General features: G+C 37.2%; 1 protein-coding gene across 3 annotated transcripts in view; it reads left to right on the plus strand.

The window, feature by feature from the left end:
- The window catches only part of LOC126919809 (rho GTPase-activating protein 7), a 349,492-nt gene that overhangs the window by 112,149 nt on the left and 217,555 nt on the right, over window positions 1–19,788 (plus strand). For 2 of the 3 annotated variants that reach the window (XM_050729401.1, XM_050729403.1), the window contains exons 3-7: window positions 10,243–11,835; window positions 12,366–12,540; window positions 13,330–13,569; window positions 14,473–14,712; window positions 15,689–15,882. In XM_050729401.1, the coding sequence (XP_050585358.1) occupies window positions 10,243–11,835; window positions 12,366–12,540; window positions 13,330–13,569; window positions 14,473–14,712; window positions 15,689–15,882 (2,442 nt within the window). The remainder of the gene's footprint in view (window positions 1–10,242; window positions 11,836–12,365; window positions 12,541–13,329; window positions 13,570–14,472; window positions 14,713–15,688; window positions 15,883–19,788) is intronic. The other variant, XM_050729404.1, reaches the window with a different exon arrangement.

Consider the following 19,788-nt stretch of genomic DNA (forward strand, 5'->3'; position numbering starts at 1 on the left):
ATCGCGTTCCAGTTTCGTTTCGAGATTTAGAACAAGTGCAACGAACGTCTATACTACTGAGGATTTTCTTGCGTGGCGCCCCGCATTTAACGATATAATCGACGGTGCTGGACACGAGATGTCGATCGTTCACCGAACATGGAAGATTGATGTTTCCACGCGAACGAATGAGCGTTCGACTCTTCGACGACGCGTGTTCCTACCTGGAATGCGTCTTACGTGTCGCAACTTAAGCTCGAACGAGTTTCTGTCTCGCTTATAAATTTTAGTTGCCCCTGTAGTTGGGAAACTGCTGCTTGAAACCTTGATTTGCTTTGACTAATTCCGTCCGTGTCGTTTAACGTCTTTTTTATCTGCCAATTAGTGTCGGTATTTTATTGGAGCATAATTCGATGTCGTAACTTTTGTCAATCTACTATAGTGTATGAGTTGCTAGTTTTCAATGTGTGGAACTGATGAGAAGATCAATAGTTAGCTTAGTTCTGAATATATTGAGTTAGCGAGAGAATCTGGTTGGATTCTCAAGTTTTGGGACTTCCTTTGAGAGTTTCGTTTTGACTACAACAGCCAATGATGTTTAGTGTCTCCTGTGATTAGAGTACCAATGACTAAGCAAATTTTTGTTTTTATGAATACAATTAAAGAAATATAATACGAACAGCATGTCCACTTTGGATATTTTGTTGTATTATGTGGGCATATGTGTACATTTTTGTATATTTAAATATTTTATACAAACGTCCACAGTCTAATTACAAGAATGTACGTTCATAAATTCAACTAGGAATTCATTCCATTCTAATTCGGATAACGAAAACCATGAATTTCTATGTTTGAAGATCTGTATAGACTTTCCACATCAGCGATATTCCACTGTACTTCCTTCTTTCTGAATTTTTTCTAGTCTTGTTAATCTTATCAAACAATACTTCCATGAAATCGGATTGACACTGTTCTTACGAAGATTTGAACTAAGAATTCATAGAAATCTCGACAAGGAGCCCATCTAGAGCACAAAATTCGTTTATCTAACAACGTGACGAGTAATTCAGATCACGTCGAGAGCAAACGTCAAGATAGAATTGATCATCAAAATTCAAAGCCTTGCTACAACGTTCCGATATTGTACGTTCGACGGGCAGGCGGCTTTCATCGTAGAGAGAAGAAAAAAGTTTCAAACGTAGCAGGTCACGGGCTGGTAGGACGAGTCTCGTAGCGATGATCGTCGCGTCCCTAGAGACCGAATGACGTCCTAGTTTTCCAGAAACGATCGTGCACAGCTTCGTCTTTCTGTATGCCCGCGAAGGGGAAACGGACATTCTTGATTGAAACGTATGGTACGTTGCCGATCGTCGAGAATCAGTCGTCATCTGTTGGTGAAAGTGTAATGAAAATATCATTTTCTTGCGCAAAAACTCGATCAAGAGGCCCCATTGGAAATGTAGTGCAGAACGACGGCTGCGGTGAAATCATTTTTCAGTGGTTGATGGAAATTTAATGGACGTTTTCTTGCACGCTGAGTAGGATTGAGCTGTCGTGCAATGATTCTGTTACTGGGACAAGCGGAGTTAGTCGATAATTTATGCGCCGCTATAAATCCTCTAATATTCATTTACCGGAAATTAATGTTCTGTTAAATCGGTGATTATCTTTCGTATTAATTCAATTCCTTTTTACCTCGTTTTGCTGGTAGGTTTCTGTACACGAGTGTAATAAAAACACGAAGTTCTATTTGATATCAATAGTACCATCGAAATCTCGAAAAATATCATCAAAAATCGTGCCTTTAGTCTAATTTAATATTTCTATAGTCATACAGTGTACGGTTTTTATAACAGTTACAATATACCTGTTCATATCTTATTTTTCCGAGCAAAACGGAGGCAGCTCTATACCTAAATAACATTAGAGGTCATTTGTATCAAATAATTAAATATTAGAAATGAGAAAAAGGTATAGATTTTTAGTACTCGATAGAAACGTTTACTACTATTGATATTAACTGCCTATATATATTTTCAACATTTTTATATCCTCTCAAACTGTTAGAAATTGCCATCTTTTCAATTAAAAAGAATATCCCGATCGTAAAACCCTCTTCTAAACGTACTAAAAACAACTTTTCTCCAGATATAACCAAGAATCGATAAAAGACATGCGATTATAGGTTTCTATGCGGCAAATCGTAACGGACATACTATTGGAAGAAAGTACCATGAGCGAACCGCGCATTAATGACGATATAAACGTTTCCATGCGGTTTGATAAATACGCTAACGAAGGTGCTAAATTAAGCCGTGAAAGTAAATAAATTGCGCTAATTGCCGATGTCTACAGATGTCACATTGAAAAATCCTATTTTCTCCTGTTGGAAACGGTGTTTCTATACCTTCTCTTTCTTTTTTTTTCTTGTCTTTTCTTCTTCTTTCGTGAAGCTTGCTTCGGGTATGATGACACGGCCCCTGGGAAAATTTCGCGGAAACTAATGACTCGGGAAGCGATCGGTGTCATTAGCGGCCACGCTGTCTCTCTGTTCACCAGTGGACGTTAATAAAAACTCTAATGGACTGGTCGATGTTGTATATTGGTGACTTTGATGCGGTTCTCATACACGAATGACTCCTCACAACCGGATTCCGCTTCTTCTAACGAGCGTCTCCGGATATTTCTTTATTAATTTTTCTTTGTCGCATGCCACGACCGTGGCGAGTTAAAGGAGGCCGATTCGCCCCGACACACGGTGAAATCCCCGTAGACATTGAAAGGTCACTTCGCGGTCTAGCCTTCTCGTCGTCGGACCTCTAATTATTTCGTTTGTGTGTTACTTGAATCGGTCGGTGACTGATGCATTACATCCTCCTACAGAAAGTTTCACTGAATACTATCTTGTTATTTCTTGTTATCTATAACTGGGAATTCGTGTAACGCCTGTTTGCTAGCTTTTAGAGGCAATGGTTCGAAGTTGTGTTGATTATCAGGATATGATTTCTCAAAAAATATGAAACAATGAGATAGCAAGTAATAATAATTATATATGTTACTGGACTAACAGCTACGAAATTAATTTAGTGTGTAACGGGTTAAAAATTTACTCTATTAAAATCTCAATGAAACGTGAAAATTGTGTTGCCAACAAGCGAATAAACAGAGATATTTTTCATAGCATAAGTACATATCGTTAATTTATAACGTTGTACAAGTCGGATCATTGGCACGCATTCTCAGCGCGAGCGTGTTAAATAACGTTTATGTTAATGGGTATAGGTGAGCCAATATCCTTCGAGAGAGGTTAAGATATTGCCGTTTCGTAATATCGTCGACTTTGTAGGCGTCTCCCATAATAGCAGTATGCCTAGATATCTCTATTTGTGCTCAGCTAAAGGCGGAAATATACAAGCGCGATGAAGAAAAATATCGCGCGAGTCGTGAGTACGCCAATACGCGGTGATGTACGAGCGAGACCGTGGTCGCTAATAGCGATCGGGACAATGGTGTATTTAAAATTTTATCGTTTGCCCAACGAGCACCGTTATGAATCACGTACAATCGTGATTTAATAACTGAACGCGACTTCGCTCGCCAACTATTTCATTCCCCTCTTCCAGTATTCATCTTATAGCTAGAGATGGGATTAAGCATGTTCGTAATAGGTTCGAATCTGACCGAAATGTCTCGAATATGTTGTGTGTATTTCGAAAGAAGGGAAAATGCAGAAGGGAGAAGAAGAGGGAAAGAAAGTACAGGTTTGGAATAGAAAAAAAAGAAGAAAGGGTGGCAGAGAATGTAAAGAAAGGAGGTAATAAATAAACTGTAGATGTTTATTCATTTGCATGGACGTGGAATTTATAAGTGTATAAATATACAGGATGCAAAATGCATATAATGTGAAAAACGCGCTCACTATAAATATCTAATATTCGCGGTCTACATCGCAACGAATAATGGAAGAGAAGGAAGGGAGAATAGGAAAAAGAAAAAGAAAATAGGAAGAAGGGGAAATGCATGAAGGTCGGTAAGGGAAAAAAGAAAAGAAGAAAGACACAAAGAATGACAGGAAAGAAGATAGGAAAAGAAGTACAGAAAATTTTTTGGTTATAAGGAGACCTTTCCTCCAGGGTTAAAATAAAAGAAAACTAATACATGCTAACGTAAAACTTTCATAAGTACTCTACGTTATGAATATACTAAATGTCTGATAATTAGCGATAGTTAATAACGAAATAATACTTTTTGTTAAATTTTAAAGGATAAGATTACTATTTAGAAAGAGGAAAACTTAATGGTTTGAAGAGAATGTTTCGAATACCGTTACAATGTTGCCTTTATGCACATATAATTGGTTTTAATTTCGTTTGTATATTACCTCGTGTTTGCACTTTCCCTCTTTTGATAGAAGAGACTTTCCTTTTCGCTTCTCACATTTGTCGCTACAGAGAGCGGGTTGAATTTATTTTCTATTGTTCGAACAGCTGCAAAGGGGCTTCGAAGCACCCTATGGCATTTCACTTTAAAATTTATATCCTTTAATACTGCAGCTTCGAACGAAGAGGTTTTCAATCATTTTGATAGGTCCCACGGTAAATTGAAAAGTTAAAAATTATTATTCGAGTGTATAACACTGGTGCCTTATACAATCATAAAATATAATAAAATAAAAAATCGAATCTTTTATGTCTCATAATTTAACTTGTGCATTACAATACTTAAGCAGATTGCAAAGTCCATTCTGTGAAATTCTATATTTACTTTCAGTTGCAATTGTTTATAGAACATTTATTATTGAACTTAACAGAATTCATCTCTCAATATTTTATAAATATTTCCAATCGAATACTTTTATTGGTTACGCATTGGTATTGAAACTTTAAGGTAGATGGTTTGATTTCACCGTGGTTTCACTTATCCTCTGTCTAACCACAAATTCAAACGTTCAATTTGAACGTTGATTGCAAAAGACAATTAAAGGAAAGTCGGTCGTTAAAACGGTGCAATGTTTCCACTGTCTGACACGGAAGTGCTTGTGAATCGTCTTGATTGGTATTGCATTTAATCTCAACCAGATGCACGCCTACAATCGGCATCGCGATTCCATTCTAATATTCTCCATCCATAATGCGGCCGCCAGTGCATTTATCAAGCTGATATTTATGTGAAAGCTCGGTTCGCGTGCTTTTAGCGACCGTTTTCTTCCTGCTCGAGATTGCACGGATAACGAAGTGATTAGAGAAACGTCCGTGGAATTTTCTTGCACAAGGTGGTTATTTGCTTAATTGCTATGACAATGACTATCGTAGAAGAATAATCTTAGTCATAAGAAATCTTCATATTCTTCGTGTAGTACAGGATACTTTTATGGTTTTCATTCGAAATAAAGTTTATATTCTTTTACTATATTTAAGAATGAAAAAACAATTTCTAGTTACCTTATGCATAGACGGATATTAATACAAGAACATTATTTAAAAAATTGGTTAATGTATGTAAAGCTACAATAACTCACATTACATTTTTCTGTACAGTCTTCAAGTTATTTATTGTCTATGAAACATTCTAGTACAATACAGGCCATTAAAAAAAGAAATCATAAAATTACAACAAATTAAACAATTCATCTAATTACGATCAGCCTGTGAACATCTCTCATTCCGTAGCGATGAAGTCTCGGCTTTCGATCCTATCGCAATAAAACCATAGTTACTTCTCTGGCTGCGGGTTCGCATTATTATAACCAGTCTAGCGATTAATCATCGAGCACGAGCTTCCCATTGTCCTGACACGGGTGTTGCATTGTGCGCCCGAAGTCAGCAGCTGACTTACGTGGGACAACGGAATATAACTATCACTGCGTTGTCCATCGGATTCTTATCGGTGACTAATCTGTACTCCAATGTATCTATCTTTCTACCGTTTAAACGATCGCACCAGACCACTAATTCTCCTTTCGATGCGTCGCTGACGCAACTGCAGCCGCTTAATTCATGCATCTGACCGCGATTGTCCATGGAAACTACAGTGAAACTTCGTTTGTCCAATTTCCATTTACAGTGAAGCGCTATTTCGCGATATTCCATTTATTTTGCGTAATGAAATTTTACAGTGGAACTTCATTTCTTTGTTAGAAAATATTCACGATAAAATTTCATTTATTTGGATTTTATCTGCTGGAATGAAATTGTAGGTAATTCTTAATTAACTCGCTATGCGTCCAGTGAAATAATGTATAAAAATAGTATAAATGCAATATTATTGAAAATGTGGTAAATTATAGTATCTAAGGTACGTATTGTTTTATCTAGGTATACAAATTTATTAAAAGATAAATAGTTTAAAAGATTAATTATACAAATCGATGATAATACAAAGTTTGGCTTAAGAAGCGCAATAGTATAGTAAATACTTAAATTTCTTCAAACTTCGTAGAATTTTATAATCTACATGGAAAAAGAATGAGTAATGAGAAAAATATTAAAGAAATCTTTGGCATTTCTTTCCAGAGTCATCATGTTCAACGAAAGAAATCAATATTTTAAATTGAATGAAAATCTTGCAAAAATGTTAGATGACCCTTAATGTTTCAATTAAACTCCCGTCGATTGAAGCTACTTATTTGGATACTGTGAATAACGAGGAAAATCAATCAAATTCTATTAAGTATATGAGCTGTTTGTTCCACGATAGGTTCAAATAAATAGAATTCTATTATAATCTGCTTGACAATATATAGTAAATAGGAGAATGAGGTATTTGAAACGATGGAAGATAAAACTACCAAGAAATCTTATAAAATGGAACAATTCCGATTAAAATATTAATTTAATTTCCTTAATCTTTTTCAATTCTTTAAATTTCTTTAATTTCTTTTTAATTTTTTTTTAATTAATTGATTAAATTTCATCATCTAAATTTCTAGCTCAATAATTCGATTATTGAGCGATTGAGAAATAGATTTCCAAGAAATCCTTCAAATGGTACAAATTCAATTAGCTAGTGTAATAATTAGATTCCATTCATTATAAGGACGAGTGAATGGCAATTTTGCGATTAACAAAATTCACGTACCAGATAACACGATCGAGTCCAACGAACGAATCAAAGGTAGGCACTTATATAGTCCGCTTCTGAGATCTCTCGATGTTAAAATACCGTCCATCCTCGCAGCAGGGATTGCAATTGATATCATCGTACGATAGCGCCATTGAATTGGCCGTGTGTCGATCGTAAGCTCGTATAAATTGAATTTACAGTTACTTAAAGATAATTCGAAGTCCAATTCCGACGTGTAAGAGAATGTAATTAAAATCGAGACGCGCCTTCGTAACGGAATAAATACAAATGAAAAGGCTCCTTTGTGCAGGTGGAAAAAGAATTCACGGTGAAAGATGCGATACGAAGACGATCGAACGAGGAGAGGCAATTTTTCAGTTTCATCTCGAGTTCGATGGGTTCGCGTTGCCGGCGCATTAAAAGGATCTCTTTAGAAGGAACGCGTGCACGAATATTATTCGCTCGTTTGATTAATGATAGACGCGCGTATCAGCACCTCGGTATCTGAGCCGCGAGATCACAATTCGACCTAGCCGCAAGTAGGTTTAATCAAGCTTTTCATTACGCGCGCCATAGCGAGCAGAATGCGTGGTTGATAGATCGCTGGTACGTCGAAGGTGATGCGATCTTTTGATTCGCTTATATTGACTATAAAACGTGAGTCAGTCGAATTGCCCTCGAATAGTGTAAATTCAAATTAATATTTTTTGTATTAACCAGTTTGTGAAAACCTACGCAGAGCAAATTTTATTATGGGTAATGGGTAGATTCTAGATATTAATGCAAATTCCGGTTTTTATGAACCAGTTTTTATATAGAAACAGGACTTAAATAGACATTCGCTTTACTCCTTACTCTAGTCTTTGCTGCGACGCTGTCCACTATAAAACGTGGATCTGTGTACGTATAACTATATTACTGAAGGGGTTAAATAAACAGAGCATGGAATACGTTTCTCTAAAGAAATATATAACGATGCTTGACATGATGCAAAATGAAAATATTACTGTAGTAAAGAGAGAAATGACTATTGGGTCGACGAACAAGCATTCGGTGGGAAAAAGAACGTGTGAGATCGATGCGGCTCATTGGCCACATGTAAGTTCTAAAATTGCATGTGGATCCTATTACAAGTATGCAGTTAATGATTAATGAGCTTGGAACAAAGAAAAATTTTTCTTATTTTTATTTCATTTCGTTGCTAGAGATACTAGATTCTCTAGTGTTTCACTTTAACGGTTCGAAAGTTTTTGATGGATGGAAGCTTAGCCTCGTTCGCACTAGGTGAAAATTAACAGTTTTGACAAACTGTCAAAACTTGGAGAGAAAGTTGTATCGAAATGTTTAATTGTAGGAGAATAGATCTTGTCCTACATTTTGAAAATTTTGTAATTTTTTTATACCGAAACAGGTCATTTTTTGAATTATGTATTTGCATACGTAAAATACATATTATATATATATTAAAATGTAATTTATATATTTACTTATACAAAAATGTGGAAAATATCAGAAGTGAAGTACAGTTTATGGTATGGTATTGCCAACATATAAAAAGTAAGACACGAAGAAATTCATTCAAATTTCATTTCTTTATGACTGTTAAAAAAATATGAATTTGCACAAATAGTCGCACTCTATTACCTTATCAATACAAATAAAAAACACTCTACGAAAATAGATTCATTTTTTAAACCATGAAAGTGAAAGTGACTTAAAAATCGAAATATCGGAAGTAAACGCAAAGCAGCAAGATCCATCAGAGTCTATAACTCGTGGCGATGTAATAAATATCGTTTTCAGAACGTTCAGCGACGTTGTATTAAAATCAGCAACACCAGTTACACGTGAATTTCATGTTTCCACGTTAGCGGCGCGATACGTAAGGTCCTCGTTACAGCGTTAGCCGCCAGCTAGACACTATATCATCATTAACCGGGCAAGTTCTCCACCATGCCGCGTTATTATCTCTTACATAACCTTTTTAACTATTCGAAATCACTTCCATTACGGCTGGTACGGTGTCATGAAACCGAGGCAACACCGATCAGTAAACGCGTCCATAAGATTAGCAGGCGTCGAACGAGTAGAAAAGTCGAACAAGTGTCGTACAAACTGAACAGGTTTCTAAACCGGTGATCGAGGTTAATTGACCCTTGTCTACGGCGAAGATCAGCTCATAAATTAGAAGCATCACTTTCTATGGCCAGCCGTAAGCCAACGTCGGTTGAGAATAATGGGAAAAGAATAACATTCGTTCATTCGATTTTTCGTTCTACGACGTATATTAGGATCATCGAGGCTCGTGTCGTTACTGTCAGCAACATAACTACTTCATTATAAACCATTTTATACGCGTGTCGAACCGATTTCAACACTAGCTATTTCAAACGAATTAGTTCCATTTCTCGCGTTAAGATTTATCAGCGATGGTAGCCGATGAGATACCGACGCGTTGCAACTGAAAGTTTTCTTTACTTTCAAGGATTAGAAATATGTACATTGCACAGAGTAGGAAACTGTATCTAGGTATATAGGCTGTTATTATCTCTTCGACGTTCAGCCTGCAATCTGTATTCGATTGTGATTTCGTTAGCTGACATTTCAGTTCGACGTTCTATGTGAGGCGCTGTTATTAAGTTGCAAGACGCACCGTTTCTCCGGATATTAATATTGATCTTTGACAGTTGCTGTAACATAATCGAGAGAAATGAGGCTCGAAGGAATCGTAATGCCAATGTCGATCCCATCAACTCTTGCTACGGCTATATATATACCGTACACGGTTTCCTTTCATTTAAATGTCGTTTCTTCGCTGTTTTCGTGTCTGGCGATGATAAGTTCATTCTACTCGTTACCTTCTCTGATTGTATTCTTGCCTAGCGAAGAGATATAGCAACAGGGATATAACAGTATTTAAAAATTAATAGAAAGTAGTTTTTGGATGGTGGTTGAAAAGCTCTTCAAAAAGTTATTCAAATCGCTTCAACCACGCTGATTTATTCCAGAAAAGATTGTTTGTAAAATTGTGTCTAATAAAAATTGTAATGTTTCTAAGAAATTCATCGATCTTAATTTCACCAATCTCATACTTCCAATCATCCATGAATATTTCAAAATAAACTTCCAAGGTTTTCTCCCATCAAACATCCGTTGCCCTTAACGTATCATTAACGTATCTCTACTTCTGTTCAACAGGAAGAAATTGGTGAAATCATCGAGTCAGCGCCGTCGACTCCCCTGATCATTAAAGGCGAGCCAAAGTATCCCCCACAGACGGCGCCGGTGCAGGCAACGCGCTACGCGACGACCGATCTGTGCAACGTGAAATCGCTTCCCCCAAAAAGCTTCGCGTTCAGACGACAGAACTCCGCCGGCAGGACCTGCAACGCCGTCGAGGACATCGGCGAGTGGTCGAACTTCAACACGATCATCGCGAACGAAATCAACGAGCTGACGAAAGAGCTGGAGCGGAAGAGGAACAAGGAAGAGTTGAGGATCGTGCAGTACAAGGAGCTGTTGAACGAGTTCGGCATATCGGACAGCGAGAGTTCCGTTGGAAGCTCGTGCGAGGCGAGCACCGATCGATCATCGTCCCGGCCGAACAAGGAGAACCGTGATCGACGAAATGGAAAGTTGTTCAGCGACGAGACAGCCTATCGCTTCCTGTTGAGCTCGGACTACGACGAGCGACAGGATCGGATCGTTTCCGCGGAGAACGATCGAAGAAAGAGCGGAAGCGTACCCGAAGATCTGCAACGCATCATCGTTGCACATAGATATCAACGAGGATACCATAGGGATGTCTTGAACACCGACTACGACCAGCCAAATAATTCATCATTTATGAGCTACATGGAGGATCACGGGCAGATCGATCGAAATACTTCTAGTCTATCGTCAAAACTGGATCGCGGACGTGCGGTGGAGGAAGAGGAAGAAGATGATTCGCGCGCCAAGTACCTTGGAAACAGTTACGACCAACCAAAGAAACATGTAGAGATAAGTTCGAAGACCAATGAAGAAGTCGATGAAAAGAAAACAGTTGGACCTTCGCAGATCGGCTCGTACAATTTGCTCGGTATCGACATGGATAAAGAAGAGTCGAGCGCGAAATTACCACCGAGACAACGGTTGGACGCCCACAGAAAGACTAGCCTGCCGATGAATTTGGCGAACCAGAAACGGAGGAGAGTGCCGAGATTGGCTAGAATTCGGCGCAACGACGACCAAAACGCGATGGACCCCGACTATGACCTGGATGAGGATAAAATACATTCGCCTGGGCCGAGGTCGTTGGACGGTAACGGGCCTAAATCGGCACCAGTCACGCCAACGGAGGAGAAAAAGTCCCCATTTTCGAAGTTTCTGTGGAAGAAACACGCGCCTGTTTTTCACGAGAATACAGAGGATGTCGTTCTCGTCAGAGTTTCCTCGTTACCTGATCAAGATTTTCTTCATATGGAGAACGACACATTGCAGGGGAAGAATGGCCAAATCAATTCCAAAGGTCTTTCGAAGAAAAGAGCCGTTTCGCCGTTGACTTTACGTTCAGATATATCGGCGAAAAGATTGTCAGAGTCTGATAAGGATGTGAGACAAGTTAGTCCTGTAGATTTGAAAAAATTCTCACTTTCGAGATCAAGAGGGAACGACGTAGGTGTTAGCTGCGATCTTCCGAAAGACGATCACGCTGGTTCAATAGGAAGCGTCGATAGTGGAAAGTTTGACCGAGTGGAGAATATGGACGTGAAGAAAATACTGGATGAACAGAATTCTAGATCTGGTTCGGTGAGCATTTATGAATTTTCTTTTTTACTTTTTTGAAGATTCGTTTCTAGTATCATGAGCTATAGTATGCGTCACATTTACTTTCCTTTTTATTCGTAGAATAAAATTGATCGTACGATATATCAATGGAGCTATCAAACCTATCGGAATAATATTCGGAATTTCGGAATTTTTGTTTTTAGGATTAGCGTTAATATTAAAATAATATTTAAAATTGATATTATATACTTCTAATTATTTTGTATACTTCAATATAGCATATATTATAGTTTAATAGATCTGATGTTGGTTTTCACAAAAAATTTTATATAATATTTTGTACATAGTTAATTTTCAATAATTTTACCAGCAATATTTGAAATATTAATAAATACAGATACGCGAAAGTGAAATTTTGAAAAATAAATGTTCAATAAGTCGGAATTAGATTTATTTGTTCGATGATCACCGGTTGCAGAAAGTCGACGGTAGAACATTACAGGTAACAAGATCAAATCTGTGCTTCGAGTAACGAAGTGAAACACTTTCAGCTACCGATTTCTCTTCAATCCCTGTTATCGAAGATCCGAAATGGCTCTGGTTCATGCTGCCCGAACAGCCCACCGATGGATTCGCTTACTTGTGCCGACATGGCCACGCAAACTTCGCCAGCTATTTCGAGAAGTTCCAGCTTCACATGGGTCAGTGATTGTGACTCTCCACGAGGTAACTCTCACGTTTATTCGAGCGTTCTTCCTGCTCCATCAAGTCGTTATTTGAACTTCTACTTCTGTCCGTATTTCACGACTAATAGCCAGTACCAATAAAACACGATAACCTACGGAAGGAGTGAATTTATGGCATGTTCTTTTCTCATTTATTTATGGCTACTTTCAATATTTCATTAACTAATGTTATATACGTATATCGTTGATAGCTATAAGAGCGATGCAACTCAAGAAAGTGTATTTTTCAGGAAATGGATTTCAAATAGAAAGTATGAACTAAAAGAACATTGTTAATTATCATGCTTTATCATTTAGGAATTAGAAGATTTCTTTTCCTTTATAAATTTTCTATTAGTATTTCAATTCTTGGATTTGAAGATCTCTAATAAAATATTGTTTATTCTTAGTTCGATAATTGAAATTGAATTAGAAATGAGTAAAGATAAATCACACATATAAATACGATATAACTTATTTTTGACAAAATGAGCTGCAAGAAAATATAATAAGCTCTAAATAAAGCTTGGAATGGTATACAATCCTACTGATTTACAATAGATATCAAATTCATCATAATTGTCCGTAATTACAACAATTGATTTCATAAACCCAGTAGAAACAAAAGTTAATCATGTAATTAGCCAGTTTTCATAGTGTTAACCTGTTAATCAGTTTTCACCATCAAGTACCAATCGTACGTTCATTTCAATAGCAAAAATGTAAACATTGAGAAATGGATGTTCGCCCGATGGATTTATTATTCCGGTCTATAAATGAATGTTCGCAGCTGAATCGCAAATGGATTCGCAATCGTTGCAAGACGAGAGCACGTTGGACCCTGGCTCGCCGCAAGACACCGTGGACGATGACAATAGATCGTCGTCGTCGTCGCAAGATCTTCTGCAGAGCATGGACGAGATTTCCTCCGGAAGCCTGTCGCCGGATACGACCGACAGAGCATCTCCGCTCGAGAGTGGCATCGGCACCGCCAGTCCTCCTAGAAGCACCGATCGACGGATAGTTAAGCGTAAGTCGATTATTGTTTCTCCAAATGAAATTACGTATTGTGTGCACTTTCCTCGAGAACGTCGTTCTTAGCTATTTAACCGTGCAATTTGAAATGTTTTATGGCTATTGTGTGTTTCGTCCAAATTTGTATGAATTAATATAATTAGTAGATTATGAATGTTTATGCATTTATGAGAAATTGTAAAATGTGAAGAAGTAAAGAATATATACAATATACGGAAATATATAAAATATCAAAGGTATAACAATCACTATAATTTTTCGTGAATAAAATCTCTGCTTACGTTTTTTAGTTTTGTTCATAAAAACTTGAATTTGCATAAACATTCGTGATCTCATAATTCTAAAATATTGAGATAATAATAATACGTAGTATTAAAAGCCTTGATACTGGGTTATATGGAATGTTATCATATAGTAAAGAAAGAATCAGTAGGAGGTTTTACATTAAGATTGGTTTTAATCCCAAGTTATGTACGTATAATATAGCCCAAGGGATTATTAACGTGTTAATAAACTTACTTTGGGAAAACGGGACAAAAGCATACTCATCATAACGAAAGTTTATCTTCTTTCTTCATATCAACATTTCTTTTCAAATTTTAATCTTTCGTTTTCCCAAAATCCGAATCACAAATTAAATTATCTTCAGATCATCCATTCCAAAATAAACTGACACTTCATATATAACAACTTAATATTTCATTTAAAATTCCAATGTGGTATATGTTTTCCTATATTCGGCTATGTCCATAAAAAGTTTCTACAAGTGTTTAAATACTTTGGTGGGCCACTATACATTAACTTATCCTCGGATAAACATATCTTCTATACTAATCCAAACACGTCCAAACACTCAAGGCTTCATTGCATCATCAAAGAGTCATCTTCTCGGTCACAGCCCCGTCCTCCAGCAAGTGTCACCGCAAAGAGACCTGGGAGAGAATCCGGCGGCGGCCATCGAAGTTGAACTCGAGGAACGACAAACATTCGCAGGACGTGTGGATCAAACGCGAGAGCGTACACACGCAGACGAAGGAAATCGACGACCAATATTCGCAGGACGCAGTGGACAGCAGCAGCGGGCTCGACGACACCCTGCCGAGGATCAAACCGCCTCGGCCGACCAATTTGCCTCTGTGTGAGTTTCATTAACGTGCTATGACGCGTGGACGGCGCTAATCGCGCCTCTAAACACGTCGTGCATTCAACGGACATGCAAATTGCACGGTTCCAATGCCGCTCGTTTTCGAGGGGACAATATTCTGCAAAGTCAAACATCGCTTTTGTCCTGTCCGTTTGCGAAGCAATTAACCGAGCCGCAACGTTTAATCGAGGGAAAAATTCTTCGCCGTGCTGGGGAAAGGTTTCGATGGTAATCGACGTTCCCCTCCAGCGAATGCAAATAGAAAGAATCTGCGACTGTGGGTATTGCTGCGTGAGATGTAATGAAGGAATAGAGGTGGGGGATCGGTTGTGTATGCATATTGGTTAAGTAAGAAGGTTCTTTAATAAGTTTGTAGAAATGCTGTGTAATTATTCTATTATGTATTTCTGATTTTTATTGAAATGGCGATGAGTTTCTTGGCTCCAATCGTTGACTACAAGGATTGTTATAAAATAAAAATTTATGTAATGTTTATATATGTACAGTGAAAGCTAATCAAGAATCAAGAAGAATATAAATAATAGATTTGAGTATGAATAATGGAATATGTAGAAAATGAAGAGAAGAGAAGATATGTAGTTTTCTATGAAGATATAAAAAGGAAATAAAGAGATGTGCTACTGTAGTAATTGATATACATATGTATAATACTTTCAGGAGGAATGATCAAGTCCATTTTTATACTAATATTACATATATCCACTAATATTACATATATCAATGCACCACCAATGCATTAAAAATTCGCCTTGTTATTCATATTTCATAGCACTTCAAGATCGTCTCATATTCTTGTAAGAACTAAAGCTTATTAACTGTTTTGTGATCAGTTTGATAAGTCCTTCTTCTGATTTTTTAAAACGAATGATGTGTTTCACAGTAACTACGTTTCGAGCGTTCTATGACAATTTTCATGAGTGAATAATTTGTTTAATATTTTATTTAACAGGTCTGTCCACTACAGCGAGTAGTTCGCTAAGCTCTGGAGAATTATTGGAAACACCTCCCAGAGCCCCGTCCTCCCCTTCCGCGGCGAGTCTTCAACTAAAACCGGAACCCCTAAGTGTGGAGATGGGCGGAAAGAGTAGCAGCGCACCCCTGTTGGAGAACAACGATGTGGAAAAGACGAACGGGAAGGTGCCGGTAGGTTCATAAATCATGTAGAGTATATATGTCACATTATGATATATACCTAACTCTACCCTCTGTTATCTAATTCTATTACCTCAAATTTGAATTTTTTTCATAAAAAATCTATCGAAGGAGATCATTTTAATCAAAATTTTACGTAATTAGGGAAACAGTTTTTCTTGTTCTATGAATAGAAAAAGTTTTGTAGTTGAAAATCTGTATTCAGGAAGTACATTCTCGTATTGATTGATTAATTTTAAAAGTATTTACACATAGCTTTTTGGGATATGATGAACATGAAGCCCCATTGAAACGGAAAAGATACGTAGTTTGTTCAAATGACGCACGTTCCTCGTAGCCAATCGAACCGGCGCATGATCGATCAACGCGAACATATCGATGATAAATAACAGCGTTCAGTTGGATAAACTGACAACTGTTCGTGCGAGACAGCAGAGTGTCCTGCTCGAGATATTCGTTTAAATATCGATAACAAGCTCAAACCACGAGTCCGTGAGTAGGAGAAGTAAAGTTCGGCGTTTTAACCGGGAAGAGTATCGTCCTAGCTTCAATAGGAAACATTAATCACGTGGCGGTAAAGCGTGTATGGCATTTGGCATCGAGATTACCAAGCTAAGATAGGTTGCTCAGACTGTTACTCCGTTCGGTGATCTGCGCTTATGGGTCACCATTAGTCTCTGCCCACGTGAAACGTGTACGTTGCGTGGCATTGACCATCGCGAACACGGTATTTGTATTTTACTCGCTGTTGTAGAACCGCGTGTGCAGCCCGTGTGGGCTGGCGGAGGCCATCGTGAGATTGACACTTTGTTGGCACGATGAACCTTAATTTCCCTTTCATGACAGGTATCTCCACCTGCTACGAGACGAGGTGAGTCGAATATCTTGCAAATTAACCGATTCACCCTTGAATTGAAACAGCAAGGAAACCCGTGATCTTGCATCCATTCTCTCTTTACTTCTTTCGTTCTTAGCCTGGTCCACTTTGCTTTTATGTGGATACACATTGTGTAATTTTGTTATATTAGTTTCGACAAGAAAAATACAGGAAATTTGCACTTGAGATGTATTGTAGCCTGTCGGTTATTCGGTGGGAATAAAGATTGTAAAATGCCATTGTATTTTTATTCTGCAAACGCCTTTCATATTTTTCTATGAATAGCTGTTAGAATCGAGTTTTAAAGTGGTTAAAACAGGAATATACTAGAATATATTCAATGCAACAATTTTTAAGTGAAATAAAATGAAACATATGTGACGTTAGGCAGAAGAAAGGTTAGTTCTTTAGCTAGGAGAAATATAGCCGAGAGGATCAATGAGCAACGAAGTACGATTGATCCTAAGCGTAAAATGAGTCTGTAGAAACTGCAACCGACTAATTAACTGTGAAAATGGTCGACGGAGAGTTTAAAATTAGCCAGCAGCTCCGGCAGTTATCGATCCCACTATTTTTGCTGCACGTTCTTCTCGATTTCGAATGAAAATTGCATTCGTTTATTTAAGAGATATCCATGTTTCAAATTCTACACGTTCCGGTCATTTCATTTGCAATTTTAGTGAAAAATCAATAATACAATACATACAAAATGTCAGATATCTTCGAAATATTGTTCTCTCAAAGATAATATTACGCAAGATCTAGTAACTATCAGGACTTAAAAAAGTTCTAAAAATTACCAAAAGCTGTGCAAAATAAATAATTATAAAATAATTCCAATAAATTACGACGAATTAATAAATTACAAAGATAGGAATTAAGTACGCTGTCTCAATTTACAAAAATATCAAATATCCAACAAATATAACAAAAGATAACAAAGAGAATAAAAGATAATTCTATTGGTATGATTAAAGATCGACCGATAATTTGGATATAAATTTTCCATGGATCAAACGTGAAAATAAAAAGCCACTGTACTATCATCGATTCATCTATAATCGACGACTTATCCGAAAGATACATCGATGATCCGCGAAGTAGGTAGAGATACCCGCCGTGAGGAGAATTAAGCTCATCGGGCTTACAAAATATCAATTGTACAATCATCGTAAATACCTATTATCGTATGTACGTTATAGTATTAAAGAAAATTCGATCAATTATTGAGATATCGAATACCAGCAGTCCTGCTGCGAAACGAAATTTAAGATCTCTACCTAGATCCCCCTAAGATCTCCCCGTTAGAAAAGTTTTAATTTTACAACAAGCATTGATAGCATCAGTAGTCCTCGATAATCTTTCCATCTGTAATGCTAATCTTGTTCGATGCCTTTCTGTTTTAATGCCTGTAGAGAACGTGCAGTTTCGATCATGTAATTGTAATTTGCTTGACTTCCAGATTGAGAGCTACTTCATAGATTTTCCCGAATTGGAGATCTTCCGGTAACTTTTTAAATAAGAAGAATCTACGTTATGTTATACGATTGTCGTTATGGAGATAGATAGTTTGATGTTCTTCGACACATTTCTAAATATCGGCAAAATGTGCTCATCTCTGGTTTTACGAGGCTGAATATTAACGACAACAAAGATTTAGTGGAAACATCCAAAGTTTATGCAATATTGCCCAAGATAACGTTAATACGAATAGCTCTTAATTATTTCGTAATAACATAATATCTTTTCCTGATAAAAGGTATTTGAAATCCATCGTATCGAACAAAAATTGTACGTCGTTGCTCTATGAAATATTCTTCGTCATATGAAAGAAAAAGAGTGATTCAAACCTTCCTGCGTGTCCTAAGGGATGCAATAAATTCTCGTTCGTTGACGCTGTATGAGCAAATAGCGTGAGGCTCTATATTTATCCGGTGGACCCTCTCTTTGATATCATCGGTCCCGTGTGGTTGCATCGCGATCGCGCAATAGTTTGTCGTGAAATCGTTTCACGACACCACAACGAATCACATGCTTTGGGTTCGACTTCTTTGAATATTTTCGCGTGTAACCGTGTATTGAATAATAGACAGACGTAATTTATGGAAACCTCTGCGCAACCCGGTTGGTAGCGCTTTTAACCTCGTGGTGGATGTCCGGTGTACGTAAATTGTCCAAGGTCAGCCTCGATGCTTTGATGCTAAAAACGACCCTTCGCATCGATGCACAACCAGCAGCCGATATTCTGTGTTTACCTCGGCCATTTTTTACTCCGCCCCCCCCCCAACTGCACGACAGAAAATAACATTCGAATTTTTAGCACAGAACGTGGAAGTTTCGTTTCCCACGAATGGTCCTGTTGATATTTTCCATGTATTTGAACAAGTAACATTTGTTTCTGCTCGATGCTGTATGTTCGAGAAAATAATACTCATATTTGTCTCCATTGTAATAGAATTTGGTGTGTATTTGTCAAAATTCTATCTTCTAGAGGAAGGATAGAAAATGTTATTTTGTATTATTTACTGTATTTTTATCTGCTTGAGGAAATATGAAAACAATATTTTTCACAATTCGTTAAAATGTATGAGTTTAGAAAAGGATAAAAATAATAAGTATATATTTTCCGTGCTATATATCAAAATTCTAATTGTTTGAGGAAAAATATAAAATAGTAATTCGTATTATTTATTATGTTTTAGAAAGTTGACAAGCAATTTTGTAGCAATTTTAAATACACTGATACACATTGTGAAAGAAATTTTGTTTATTCCGCTTGCACGAGTGGAATAATAAATCATAACAACATACGAATTTACAATATTCTGTTTGTTCGTACGAGTTTTACTATCTTTCGATAAAAAAAAAGATTGGATACAAAATTTGTATCCAGTTGAGCGTTATTTATTCGGAATTTATTGATCAGCTCGCGGCTCAATATATTCAGTGTCTATAAATCACGAACGTATCCCATTGTTACGTTATGGAGTACAAATTGTTAATCGGCTGGGCTGGTTTAA

Source organism: Bombus affinis, chromosome 8 (assembly GCF_024516045.1).
Source record: "Bombus affinis isolate iyBomAffi1 chromosome 8, iyBomAffi1.2, whole genome shotgun sequence".
Classification (NCBI taxonomy): Eukaryota; Metazoa; Arthropoda; class Insecta; order Hymenoptera; family Apidae; genus Bombus; species Bombus affinis.